Raw genomic sequence first — 14,296 nt, forward strand, 5'->3', positions numbered from 1 at the left:
AAACATTTACTCATTTTTATCATTGTTGTTGTTTGCATTTTCAACTTTGATAAGTTGAGTAAATTGCAAAATGACACAGGATTATATATGCACACAAAGTTTCCTGTAACAACCAATGGTGCTCCTACTGGGCATATCCAAATTCCACTAGCACCGTTTACCACTAGGCTAGATGACATAGCATTTAATGATGGAGATGGGGTCATGTCAACACACATTTTGCAAAACCACATAAAGAATGTTAACATAGAGAGGTTTAAAATATAGTTGCTATGAAAGTTCCAAGAAGGAAATATATGTGAAAAATGTGAAGTCTCAAAAAAAGCACTCGTGCATTGGGTGTGACATAAATAGACGTTCGATAGAGGAATGAAGTAGAAAGTAGATTCGTGAAAGGTCGTGTTGTCAGCCAGGCACATCTTACCAAGGATGTAGTCTAAGAAGAAAGTTCAGAGATGGGCTGTAGGTTCAGTGAAGATGGTTTCCTTTCTATTCACGGGATGAAAAGAGACAGAGAATGTCTCTAAAATCTTTCTTTAGACACTTTATAATAAATTAAGGTAACAAGAAGGTAGAGTTTGCAGATTTATGGTAATGGATTGATTTCTTTAAGAAAGTAAAATATTGCTGGGCGTGGTGGCACACACCTTTAATCCCAGCACTTGGGAGGCAGAGGCAGGTGAATTTCTGAGTTCGAGGCCAGTCTGGTCTAAAAAGTGAGTTCCAGGACAGCCAGGCCTACACCAAGAAACCCTGTCTCAAAACAAACAAACAAACAAAAAAAACCCCAAAACAAAACAAAACAAAACAAAAAACCCAAAAAACAAGAACAAACAAAAACCAAAACAAAAAAAGAAATTAAAATATACCTATTGAAACAATTTAGCAGTTTTGTTAGCTGAAAATATTCATGTATAGATTCTTTACTTAGACAAATTTACACTATAATACATATAATCCTACTTCACATATGTTATAATTCTAATCTTTATTAGCTACGCCCAATAACAATAATGATATCTGTGAGTAGAAGCATATGCTCATAGCTATCTAGTAAGAAAAAAATATTTAAGAATTTTATACTGAAGTACATTTAAATATTTATTTAAATTATAATTTCTTAAATGCAGTTTATGGAAGACTAGCAGTTGCTGCATTATGGCCCTGTAAGCGTTATATTTGGACTTCCAAACTGCATTATCTTTACAATGTCTGTCTCCTTTCTTTAAAGGCCCACTAGGTCTTTGACTAGTTATACATATGACGTTAGTAAGGATGAATATATAACACATCTTTGAGTACAAAACGGCATACTTATGAAATTGGGGTATGCATTTTTTTGGAATTCTTGTTGTTTGTTTAACTAAATTTTCTGCATTTCATGTTTATCCCATTTATAGAATTTACAGAAAATTCCAGTATCTCCTAAATCCTCGTCAGGTTTACAGTCTTTCTGGAAACGGACCAATGCCAGGGTAAGTAAGCATGAGGATTACTTCATTATCATTGACTGCTTGATAGTTACTAATCAATTAACAAGGGTGCTGTGTCCAGAACAGTTAGGTAACTTCTGCAGAGATCAGGATGTGAAAAAAAATAGTGACAAATATATAAGAGGGGCCGATGTTCTTCAGAACAGCTAGCAACACACTTCAGGTTGTTGTTTGTTCTAAATATTGTAGGCACTACTGCACTACTAAAAAGGAGAAATACACACTCACACACACAAACACACACACTCATACGTTTACACACACACAAACTCACACACTCACACTCTCACATACATTCACTAACACACATTCATACACAAACCCTCAAACATTCATACACACACAAAAACTCACATACACATATTCACTGACCCATATGCTTTCACACACACACACATATTCACACACAAATTCACACATTCAAACTCACACACATATTCACACACACACACACACACACACACACACACACGCATACACACACACAGCAGAACAAGAGGAAAGCAACTAAGTCTTCTTAGAAGAACTGCTGTCTTTTACTTATTTTATATTAAGTACAGATTTGTTGCAGACTGAAAACTGAAAAAAAAGAAACTAATTAACAAAGACTAGAAATCATAATATAATTTTCTCATTTATTATCAGCAGAATCCAATGAATACCACTCTCTTATAACCTAGTTTGTTATTAATAGTTAAGGCATAGAGGAATAAAATTATATTTTCAACATGAAACATGTACTATTGATTTCATAAATATAGACTGAACTAAATTATCATTAATTTGGCCTCATTAAGTTATTAATGTCATCCTCTTGCAGGGACTGCTTTCCTCTCTAGCAGCATGGAAGTGAACATTAGACTACATAAAGCAGAGAAAAGCTGAATAAGCTTTGTGCACTGTTATATCTAAAGAAAGCAAAATAGAGATTAAAATAAGTCCTGTTGTTTCCCAAGAAATAGGAACTAAGTACTCATAGTTTGTTCTCTTAAAAATGAATAAAATGTATACCATGATGATGCATGTGAAATGATGTTAACAAAACACAATTAGCACAGACTTCCAGAACTGTAGTTGTCTTGAGTTCTGCTTGTCATTCAGGATAAATTTCCAAATGCTGAGAGGTTTCTTGTTGCCTTTGGTGGTAGGCCTGCTCTAAGATTTATATTACAGTGTGTTATTTCCTGTCTCCTGTGAGTAAAACAGCAATAAATATAGGTTTGCCAGTTTCTCTCTGGTGTAATATGGAGTTCTTAGGCTATATGGTTAGGATTGGGGACACACACACACATACACACACACACATATATATGAATATAAAACTCTTTATACCTGTGTAGTTATATTCAGCTGTATGGATAGTTATATATAACTGTATGTTATGCATATGCATATGTATGTATAGCTATTCATATAACTATATATTTACCTATAAAATATATTAAACATATATGTTATATACATAATATATTATTTTGTACAGTATATAGCAATATATTACTATATATAACACAAAATATATGACATGTATAATATATAATAACTATATATATTCAGATGACCTTTTCTCATGTAGACTAACCTTTTCTGTGCTTACATGAAACATGCATTCTTTACTTTTCTCAATTAACTTTTCTCATCTTAAGGTTTATTTAAATGTATCATCTCATATATATATTAATATACTCATTAAGAATTGTTCAAATTTGTTCTTTGTAATTTCAGTTTATAGTTTTTCTCTTTTTTCTATGTATACATTTATTTTTTAATAACTAATCCTATGCTGAATGAAACCTCAATATTTTATAACTTGTAAGAAATTCTTACCTTTAAGACTGGATCATTAAAATATTATTCCTTTACTACTTACACATTGTGAAAATTCTAATCCTACATTAGTTATGCATAAATCTAGGCTTCATTATGACAATTTCATAACTGTATGTCACATGCATTAATGACACCAATCACCATCATCACCACACTCCTTGTCTTCCACTGGCCATTTTTTCCGTGTTAATACACCCTTAATTTTGATATTTGATCTTTTTCAAAAACTGCGTTGTTCTTTAAATAGAGATTCTTTAGAAAATAGATGAGGCAGGAAGTAAACATAGCTTTTCTATATATACATCAAATAGTTTCTGCAAAAGCTCTTCAGTAGGTTGCTGCTTCACCAGGATGGTTTATGAGTTAAAATATTCATAACCATGTCCACACTATGTCCCAGGTGCAAGCCTAAACTTACATGGGAAACTGGGCCTCTGCTTTATCCCAAAGGAAGCTCAGAGGGAGCTGTGCAATCAGTGTCTCAAGCTCGGCTCCACAGTTAGCTTGCATGTCCTTGCACCCCTGCTTCTAGCTATGCTGTCATTGGTAGTAGGTCAGTCCCTTTTTAGATTTCCTCTTTCAGTACATTGTTCACTCCAATCTACAGAATATCTCTGTTAATTGAACATCCTTTGTGATTCATGAATTTCATATGAATCACCTTTCTAGTCTGTTTTGTTCCCATTGTTATAAGATATTTGCATCATATACATATGAGTGTGTGTAGCATCTCCTTCCAAGAATTTTTTTCTCTAGTTCTGATTATCATTTTTGAGACATATGATATTTGAGTGTTTTACACAGGTGAACTCTTTCCTGAGGATAAATATAATTAGCTGAATAGAAGATTACTGAAAAACTAGGTTAGCTCCATTAAAAATGGTTTATACAATGAATGTACCTCTCTAGTCTTTATAGAATAAAGTTATTTTTCTCCCACATAATTAAAGTAAACATTTATGACACTTCTCATATACTCTCTAATTGCTACTTTTATGTCAACCAAATCTATCTTGATTTTTTTTTTTGTATACATGTAAAATAGCTTTTGGTTTTTTAAATTTAAACTACAAAAATCATAGGTAGTTTATTGTCAGATAACCTATAAAATTTTAATTAAAATGTATTTAAAGAATAGAAATAAAATATAAAATTCTTAAAATAGGGGGATTTTAAGTGTTCATCATAAGTACGTATATAATTTATCTTTAGTAATGTACTTTGTAGATTTTTTTTTGTTTTATAAGCTAGGACTAAATATAAGACAGATACTGTTTTAAAATATAACAGTAAGTCTACACACTCACATTATCATATATATAAGACATGCTTCTGTAAGTAAAACCTTGAGACATTTTCCTACTAACAACTTGGAATTTATGTAACAGATTCTACATATTTTGTTGTTTTCTTAATTTAAAATATCATCTTATATAACAAACTTCCGACCATATTTTTATTTAAATAAAACCTCCCTTTAATCAGAGAGTATGACTCTTACATATGTCTCTTGTTGCAGAACCATGTCAGAGGTGATGCTGTCATATCACAAAATGCCTCCCAAAAATCACGAAGTGTGTTTTGAAATTCAACTCATCTTTACTACAACTGTCTAGGAATTACAAAAACATCTATTATTTCCAGGTGTAAATGTAATATATTGACCCCTCTTATTCACATGAGTGACTCTAAGGTACAATGCAGGAGGTGCTGTAGCTTTTCTACAAGTGAACATATAGACACATCTGGCTTGTCCTTGGATGCTGGAGGAGCTCTACTTCATTTCAAATTTTTTAGATCCAATGTAAAGATTTATAAATTAATAAAGGTAAGAAATATGGAATATACTACTGTAGTGAATAGCACCAACTTATTTGCCTTATACATGAGTTTCTTCACTTGAAGTCTTCCAGATTTCAGTCATGTGAATCGGGACATAAAAAGGTTGAAAACATTGAATTTTCATTATTTAGACAGTTAAACCATTGAGATAGCAGTTAGGAAGCTATATACCATTGTTTGTAGATTGTTATTTATCCAGATATCAAAAATATTCTAACAGACATATCCACACAAGTAAATATTTAAACATAAATATTGTAATACATATGTATACACATATACACACAACACAATAACAAGCACACATCACTAACTCTATTCATTGTTTTTCATTCTTATGATAAAATATAATGACTCAGGCAAATCTGAGACAGAGTCGTGTGTGCTTCAGTTTTCAAAGGGAAAATCTGTTACTGTGCAGAGAGCAAATTAACTTGAAGCTGAAAGATTACACAGATTACAGAGGCAGTGTATTGGAGGGTTTACTCAAGACTATGTCTCCTGGTCATTTAAGAAGTCACACCCATAGAACATCAACATCATGTTTACCTAAACATGAGCTGAGCTAAGACAAAAACAATAGATATGCTGAAGTATTTGTGAGATAGGCCAAATGACCTCAACTTTTCATAGAGTTAACAAAGGAATGTTAAAATGAAAGAAATATGTCTTCCAGCGGAGAGGTTATACAATCCCAAATGGTCAGATCTGAAAACATACTTAAAAGTAAGAGAATGAAGAGGTATTATGGGAGGCTTTAGAGGGAGGAAAGAGAAGGGAGAAAGTTCACATTATAGCATCATCTCAAAACAAAATGAAGAAAGACCCTTCTTATATTCTGTGAGCAAAGTTTTCCTGTAGATCAAATACGGCTTTCCACTATAAGGTTTTTCTGTGGTTTTAGTGGAGTACTGATGGACTCAGAATAGTTTGAAGCCAATGAACAATGACAGAAGAATTTTTTAAAAATGTCATTGACAGCTTCTATTCAATGAAAGAAATTTTCACTATCAAATGATTTAAATCTATTATCCACAATGTCTGGAAATTCATTTATATGTAGGTAAGTCACTGGATATTTTCAGGGTTATATTATAAATTCAGTAAAAGCTTTTGCATTAATGATTCCATTGGTTTCTAGGATGAGAATTTGAAATCAGATTTTGATAGAGCAGGTCATTCTTGGTACAAACATTATTCGCATTAAAGCAAGGGTTGTGTAGATTTAAAAGTACTGTGAATTTGTTGATGTGTCTACAAACATGGCATCCATATAAAAACAAGCAGTTAGTCATCTATTAATTAAAATAAGACTGAGTTTATTAGGTTGGGTGCAACATTTGAGTATACACATGCACAAATAATTTAGGCATTTTCTGATCATGTAGTGATCAACATTCCAGTGTTTCTAGACTTTCACTCAATTGATCTGAATGTCTTCATTTACCCTTGTTCCTTTTTAATCTGTATTTTATTCCTGAACGAGAAACCATTAGTCTTATATAATAACCTGTTAACCATTTTACCACTTAGCTCCTAAACTTTAGTACTCAATTCGGATATGTCCACTACTAGTAAGACATCTTTCATCTCTACATGATATACCTTAACTATTCTCAAAAGTAAATCTCAGTTATTTGAAACTTTTGTCTGCATTCAGTAATTCCAATAAAATATTTAAAGACAAGAATTGGATCTTTCCAGCATACAGATTTAATCCAGAAATGTATGCTAAATACGTGAATGGGGACACATGTTAAAATTTTTAGTCATTTCATATATATATATATATATATATATATATATATGAATTGACTATATATATATTTTTTTTGTTTGTTTGTTTGTTTGTTTCGGGTTTTTTTTGTTGTTGTTGTTTGTTTTTTGCTTTTTCAAGACAGGGTTTCTCTGTATAGCCCTGGCTGTCCTGGAACTCACTTTGTAGACCAGGTGGCCTCGAACTCAGAAATCTGCCTGCCTCTGCCTCCCAAGTGCTAGGATTAAAGGCGTGTGCCATCACTGTGGAGCTAATATTTCTTAAATATTTGTAAACCAATGATGATTAAATAACCATTAATAGCTTCAAGTACTGAGTTTCTATAGTACAACCATAATCTTAATTTTATAGTTACAGCAATAAACATGCTGTTGAAAACCCAGTATGGTTATTCCCTTAGAGGCTCTGCCAGAGCCTGACCAGTACAGATGTGGATGCATGTAGCCACCCATGGGACAAGAGTATGGTGACTGCAATGGAGAAGTTTGAGGGAAAGACTGAAGAAGCTGAAGGGGTTTGCAACCCCATAGAAAGAACAACATTATCAATGAACCAGATCCCCCCACCCCCAGAGCTCCCAGGGACTAAACCACCAAAAAAGAGTACACATGGAATGACCCATGGCTCCAACTGCATATGTAGAAGATGATAGACTTGGGAGACATGAATGGGAAGGGATTCTCTTGGTCCTGTGGAGATTCCGTGCCACAGGAATGTGGGGAATGCTAGAACAGTGAGGCAGGAGTGGTGTGGGTTGGCAGGTGAGCTCCCTCATAGAAGCAGGAGGGGGTGAAAGGACAGGGGTTTTGCAGAGGGAAAACCAGGAAGGGTGATAATATGTGAAATGTAAATACCCGCCAGAGCTCCCAGGGACTAAACCACCAACCAAGGAGTACACATGGAGTGATCCATGGCCCCCAGCTGCAGCTGTAGCAGAGGATGGCCTTGTCGGGCATTAATGGGAAGAGAGGCCCTTGGTCCTGTGAAGGCTTAATGTTCCAGGGTACGGGAATGCCAGGGCAGGGAGGCTGGGTGGGTAGTGGGTGGGGGAGTACTGTGACAGGGGGAGGGGAGAATGGGATAGGGTTTCCAGAGGGGAAACAGGAAAATCAGATAACATTTGAAATATAAATAAATATCCAATAAATAGAAAGGTAAATAAATTGAATAAACAATAAAAAATAAAACTAACAAAAGAAGAAATCCCACAGTAAGTTTTATTAACTATCTTTTCAGGAAATTTATACGCAGTTTTTATTAATTGACCCAAGTGAAGTAAGTTTATATCTTTGTCTATAAAAGTCTAAATTTATTTTCTTTCAAAATCTGGTAACTACAGAAAATTACCTCGAGGTGCTTATTAACCATAACAACTTTAATATGAAACTCTGAATTTGTGCAGATCGATCAAACTGACCTGAATGGAATAATTCCTCTTTTGCTACTGATTAGAATTAGAAATTCTGAACTTTGAAAACAAATATATATGTATGGTTTTTAATTGCAAAATTAAGATGAATTCTTCTAAGGTCCTTTATTGAAAGATCTGGAAAATTGTTTTGTGTATCTTTTTTTTTTTTTGCTTTAGCATTTATTTATTTATTTATTTATTTATTTATTTATTTATTTATTTATTTATTTATTATATTGTAACCCCAAAAGAAGATTCTCTTGGGCAAATTATCAAAGCAAAGTTTGTTTTTCTAAATCTGCATTTGCCTTAAACCAAATTAAACCAAAGATTATCCCTGCTTGAAAAATGAATGTTCCCGTGGGTAGCTTTGTCCTCTAGGACCCTCTGTGATATCCCAGAACCTCCATCACCAGAGACACGCAGTGGGGTTATAACTTGGAAGCGGATGCAAAACCCTGATTACTGAGCAAACCGTTGTGAAAGTACCAAGCTACCAATCCATTGCCAGCCTCTCTCTCAGAGTTCATGTCAACAAACTAGAACTCAAGGCCTTTCCTAACTCTTCTGTAATGGGCACTCAGGTTTTCATATAAGGGTTTATACCCTTCCTCTTGGCTTTGATATTTACCTATGTTTCCAGCTTATAGGAGGAACCCCCTTGATGTCCACAAGAAACACTGTCCTCCTTCACCCCAAATAAAAAGGCCAAACAGCTGAACGTTCAGAAATGGAGAAATGAATAGAGGAGGATCTGCCTTTTCAGATGCACATACATTATATGACTAAAATATCACAGATGCTCTTATCTGTCCAGATCAATTACCTTGCACCCTTCTTTTATGTAATTCTGCTTTCCTGAATTGCCCTGTTTTATTATCTGAAAGTTAAACAAAACAAAAAACAAATCTGAACTAATTACAATTTCTAATACAGCATATTCCAAATATCATCTAGAATTTTTATTTAATATCAGTTACTCAGTCCTTAAATACACATTTATATTTATAATTATTTAAGATATCTTTTGATATTTTTAGGTTGGGGGAGAATGTCTCAGTAGGTAAAGTCCTTGTTGTACAACCAAGAGAGCTTGAGTTCAGATTCTCTGTACAAGGGCACCTGGGTCAGGGAAGGGGTCCCTTGAACTCACTGACAACCCCACGTAGCCAATCAGTGAAATGACAGCCCCGCGTAGCCAATCAGTGAAATTGAGTTTTCAAGTGAGGACCCCATATCAAGAAATAACTTCTATAGACATGGAGTGAAGGCCCAGCTATTGCATACTGACTGAATTTTCAGAGAACCTGAGTTTATTCCCAACAACTACACGGGATGTATAACTGTCTATAACTGTAGTTCTGGCTTCCATAGGTAATATGCATGCTTGTGCCACACATACAGAAACATATGAATATTTCCCAGCTAGTACAAAAATTATGTCTTAACAAAAGATGTTTCTGAAGGCATTTTCATATATTAAGAAACTTTTGGATAGTTGTATAAAATATAATTTTTTGTGCTTTTGTCTTTTTATTTAATCATTAATTAAATAATTAATTAATTAATGTGTTTATTTATTTACACTACAGATTTTATTCCCTCCCAGTCCACCCTCTGACTCATACCTCCTCCACATCCCCCTGTCTCCATGACAATGTCCCTACCACCAAACACCCACCCAACCAGACCTCTAAACTCCCTGGGGCCTCTAGTCTCTTAAGGGTTAGGTGCATTTTCTCTGACTCAACCCAGACCCAGCAGTCTCTGCTGTATATATGTTGGGGGCCTCATATCAGCTGGTGTATGTTGCCTGGTTGGTGGACCAGTGTTTGTGAACTCTCAGGAGTCCAGGTTAATTGACTAAACATGACATTTTTTTAATTAGATATTTTCTTTATTTACATTTCAAATGTTGTCCCCTTTCCTAGTTTCTTTTCCAAAAGTCACCTATCCCCTCCGCCCTCTCCCTGCTCCCCAACCTACCCACTCCTGTTTCCTGGCCCTGGCATTCCCCTGTACTGGGGCATAGAACCTTCACAGGACCAAGGGCCTCTCCTCCCATTGATGACTGACTAGGACATCCTCTGCTACATATGCAGCTAAAGCCATGAGCCCCACCATGTGTTTTTTTTTTTTTTTTTTTTTTTTGATTGGTGGTTTAGTCCCAGGGAGCTCTGGGGTTATTGGTTAGTTCATATTGTTTTTCCTCCTAAGGGGCTGAAAACCCCTTCAGCTCCTTGGGTCCTTTCTCTAGGTCCTTTATTGGGGACTGTGCTCTGTCCAATGGATGAGTGTCTGCATCTGTATCTGTCAGGCACTGGCAGAGCCTCTCAGGAGACAGCTATATCAGGCTCCTGTCAGAAAGCTCTTGTTGGTATCCACAATTGTGTCTGGGTTTGGTGGTTGTTTATGGGATTGATCTCTAGGTGAAGCAGTCTCATTCCTTCAGTCTCTGCATCACACTTTGTCTCTGTAACTCTTTCATGAGTATTTTCTTCCCCATTCTAAGAAGGATCAAAGTTTCCACACTTTGGTCTTCCTTCTTCTTGAGTTTCATGTGTTTTGCAAATTATATCTTGAGTTTTCTGAGCTTCTGGGCTAATATTAACTTATCAGTGAGTGCATATCATGTGTGTTCTTTTGTGATTGGGTTACCTCACTTAGGATGATACCCTCCAAATCTATCCATTTTTCTAAAAATTTCATGAATTCATTATTTTTAATAGCTGCATAGTAGTCCATTGTGTAAGTGTACCACATTTTCTGTATTCATTCTTCTGTTGAGGTACATCTGGGTTCTTTCCAGCTTCTGGCTATTATAAAATAAGACAAGTAGATCAATGGAATAGAATTGAAGGCCCAGAAATGAACTCACATACCTATGGTCACTTGATCTTTGACAAAGGAGCTAAAACCATCCAGTGGAAAAGAGACAACATTTTCAACAAATGGTGCTGGCACAACTGGTGGTTATGATGTAGAAGAATGAGAATTGATCCATTCTTATCTCCTTGTACAAAGTTCAAATCTACATGGATCAAGGAAGTCCACATAAAACCAGAGACACTGAAACTTATAGAGGGGAAAGTGGGGAAAAGTCTTGAACACATGGATACAGGGGAAACATTCTTGAACAGAACAGCAATGGCTTGTGCTATAAGATCAAGAATCGACAAATGGGACCTCATAAAATTGCAAAGCTTATGCAAGGCAAAGGACACTGTAAATAAGACAAAAAAAAAAAAAAAAAGCAACCAACAGTTTGGGAAAATATCTTTTCCAGTCCTAAATCTAATATCAAACATATACAAAGAACTCAAGAAGTTAGACTCCAGAAAAACAAATAACCCTATTAAAAATGGGGTACAGAGCTAAACAAAGAATTCTCAACTGAGGAATACTGAATGGATGAGAAGCACATTAAAAAAAAAATGTTCCGCATCCTTGATCATCAGAAAAATGCAAATCAAAACAACCTTGAGATTCCACCTCACACCAGTCAGAATGGCTAAGATCAAAAACTCAGGTGATAGAAGATGCTGTTGAGGATGTGGAGAAAGAGGAACACCCCTCCATTGCTGGTGGGATTGCAAGTTGGTACAACCACTTGGAAATCAGTTTGGTGGTTACTCAGAAAATTAGACATAGTACTACCGGAAGATCCAGCAATACCACTCCTGGACATACACACAGAAGATGCTCCAACTTGTAATAAGGACTTGTACTCCACTATGTTCATAAACATGACTTTGTTAATCACTAAAAATGACTTGAAGAAATTTCATACCACTTTAACATCTCCACGCATCATGCACAACTTTAAGAAGAGCATTTAAACGAACATATTTTTTACTGGGTACTTTTTTTTTTCCAAGACTAATATTTAATGAGATAGCATCAGGGTCTCAGAGGAGTAAATATTCACATGTACTTCTCATTTTCTCCTTTATCCTTCTCTCTCTTCTCTGTTCCACTTCTAAAACTCACAATTTCATAAACAGTGTTTTGAGATATCAAAGAATAATGAACTTAATGTCAAAAGGAAATGTTTAAATTAATTACCTCTCCTGTATCGCCAATTTGTTGCACAAATTGCAGAATGAAGATATAGGAGACTTGAATACTTCTTACATCCACTTTGTAAATACACTGAAATTTTATTAACATCAATGAGAGGAGGGTGTTGGTAGATGCCACATGGATGTAAGTAAATAAGGCTGATGTTATTTAGAATTGGCTTTTTTTTTTTTTTTTTTTTTTGCTTAATGTATTGACTGATACCTGTATGTACAGTACTTGGAGGCTTAAAACAGAAGTTCATCACAAATTCAATTATAGCCTAGTCTATATATAGTGAGTTTCAGGCCAGCCAGAACTACAGAAGGATCCTACCAAGAAACTGAAATTCATTTTTTTGCACTATAAATACAGTTATAAAACAAGAATAATATCAGAAAATAGAAATCCACTCTGACATTTGAAGCAGCTATGAGAATATGTAATATCATGATTTTAAGAAAAAATATGAAAGTATAGACATGCAATTGTGAATATAATATTAAAAGCAATAATAAGAAAGAAATATGCTACTTATGATGTGAAATGCTAAAGTCTGAATCAATAATTTTTCTGATGCAAGCTTCTGAAGTTTCTCTATTTTCTTAAGAAAAGGAGATAAAACAAAACATCTGGTGATGTGATAATGCTATTTTTAACCCTCCAGTCTCAGGGTATTTTAATGTAAAAAATTAAACATATGTAATAAGGTAATTATTAGGGCTGTCAAAGTATTTGATTCCCTCTTATTATACAATAACAATATTTTATTATATATAATACATACCCTGCTTAATAGCATACACATACCTGGGCAGTGGTGGCTCACGCCTTTAATCCCAGCACTTGAGAGGCAGAGGCAGACGGATATCTGAGTTCCAGGCCAGCCTGGTCTACAAAGTGAGTTCCAGGACAGCCAGGGCTATACAGAGAAACTCTGTCTCGAACCCCTCCACGCCCCCCCCCCAAAAAAAAATTTGATTGTCACACACTTCTAAAATTATAGTGCAGTGAAGTCTTTTTCTTTCTTAAGGTATTTTCCAGGTGTGTTTTTTAAATACTGTTGTACAGAATTGAGAGTTTTCTCATATTTACATCAAGTCCATCTTAAAATTTAATCAAAAGGAGTGTGAGTTTCTGAGAATGAGTGTCACCATCTCACCAGATACTTTCTCTTGAGTCCAGAAGTCTTAGTGATCTGTATTTCCAGGGGCGTTTCAAATTAAAATACTGTGTTGATAACTATAGGTAGATGGTTGTACAGGGAACACCTAGAATGCAGTCCTCTTAAATAAATGGATTTTCAGGACTTGCTCTTGAAGAATATCTGGAAGTGGGCTGCTAAACTTTCTCATTAGCTTAAGATAATACAAATGTAATGATTGTAGACAGGTTTTCTAGGGAAAACAGTGATATTGTGGACTATTTGAAATTTGATAGTAATTAAATACTTATTATAATAACAATAATAATTAAATAATGATGAAAACTTCTATTTGAACTTTTACACACACACACACACACACACATACACACACACACACACACATACACACACACACATACACACACACATGAAATTATAAAAGAAAACTAATTCATTTGAATGCTATCAGTCAGTTCAGAATTCACCCAAGTTACTAACCTTTATTTTCTACATTTCTTTAATCTGCGAGAGTTCTCTAGTTTCATTATTTTGTGATGATGCTTCTGACAACTTCTGGTTAGTTGTTTTGTTGAATGTCGTTTCGTCTGGATTTTCCAGTATGTGGGACTAGTGAACATGATTTATACAGTTTTAGACAGTATGTCTAAAACTATGAAACAGAAGCCTCATCTTTTAACTTTTAAAAAATATGCACAAAAAAACCTATGCAAACTCAT

General features: G+C 34.7%; 1 protein-coding gene across 5 annotated transcripts in view; it reads left to right on the forward strand.

Annotated features, from left to right (window-relative positions):
- Positions 1 to 14,296, forward strand: part of Dgkb (diacylglycerol kinase beta) — a 757,709-nt gene that overhangs the window by 314,333 nt on the left and 429,080 nt on the right. For all 5 annotated transcript variants that reach the window (XM_029484790.2, XM_021178684.3, XM_029484791.2 and 2 more), the window contains one exon: positions 1,401 to 1,475. In XM_029484790.2, the coding sequence (XP_029340650.1) occupies positions 1,401 to 1,475 (75 nt within the window). The remainder of the gene's footprint in view (positions 1 to 1,400; positions 1,476 to 14,296) is intronic.

The sequence above is a fragment of the Mus caroli genome, unplaced genomic scaffold (genome assembly GCF_978045245.1).
Source record: "Mus caroli unplaced genomic scaffold, Mus_caroli_1 scaffold_14, whole genome shotgun sequence".
In the NCBI taxonomy this organism is placed as follows: Eukaryota; Metazoa; Chordata; class Mammalia; order Rodentia; family Muridae; genus Mus; species Mus caroli.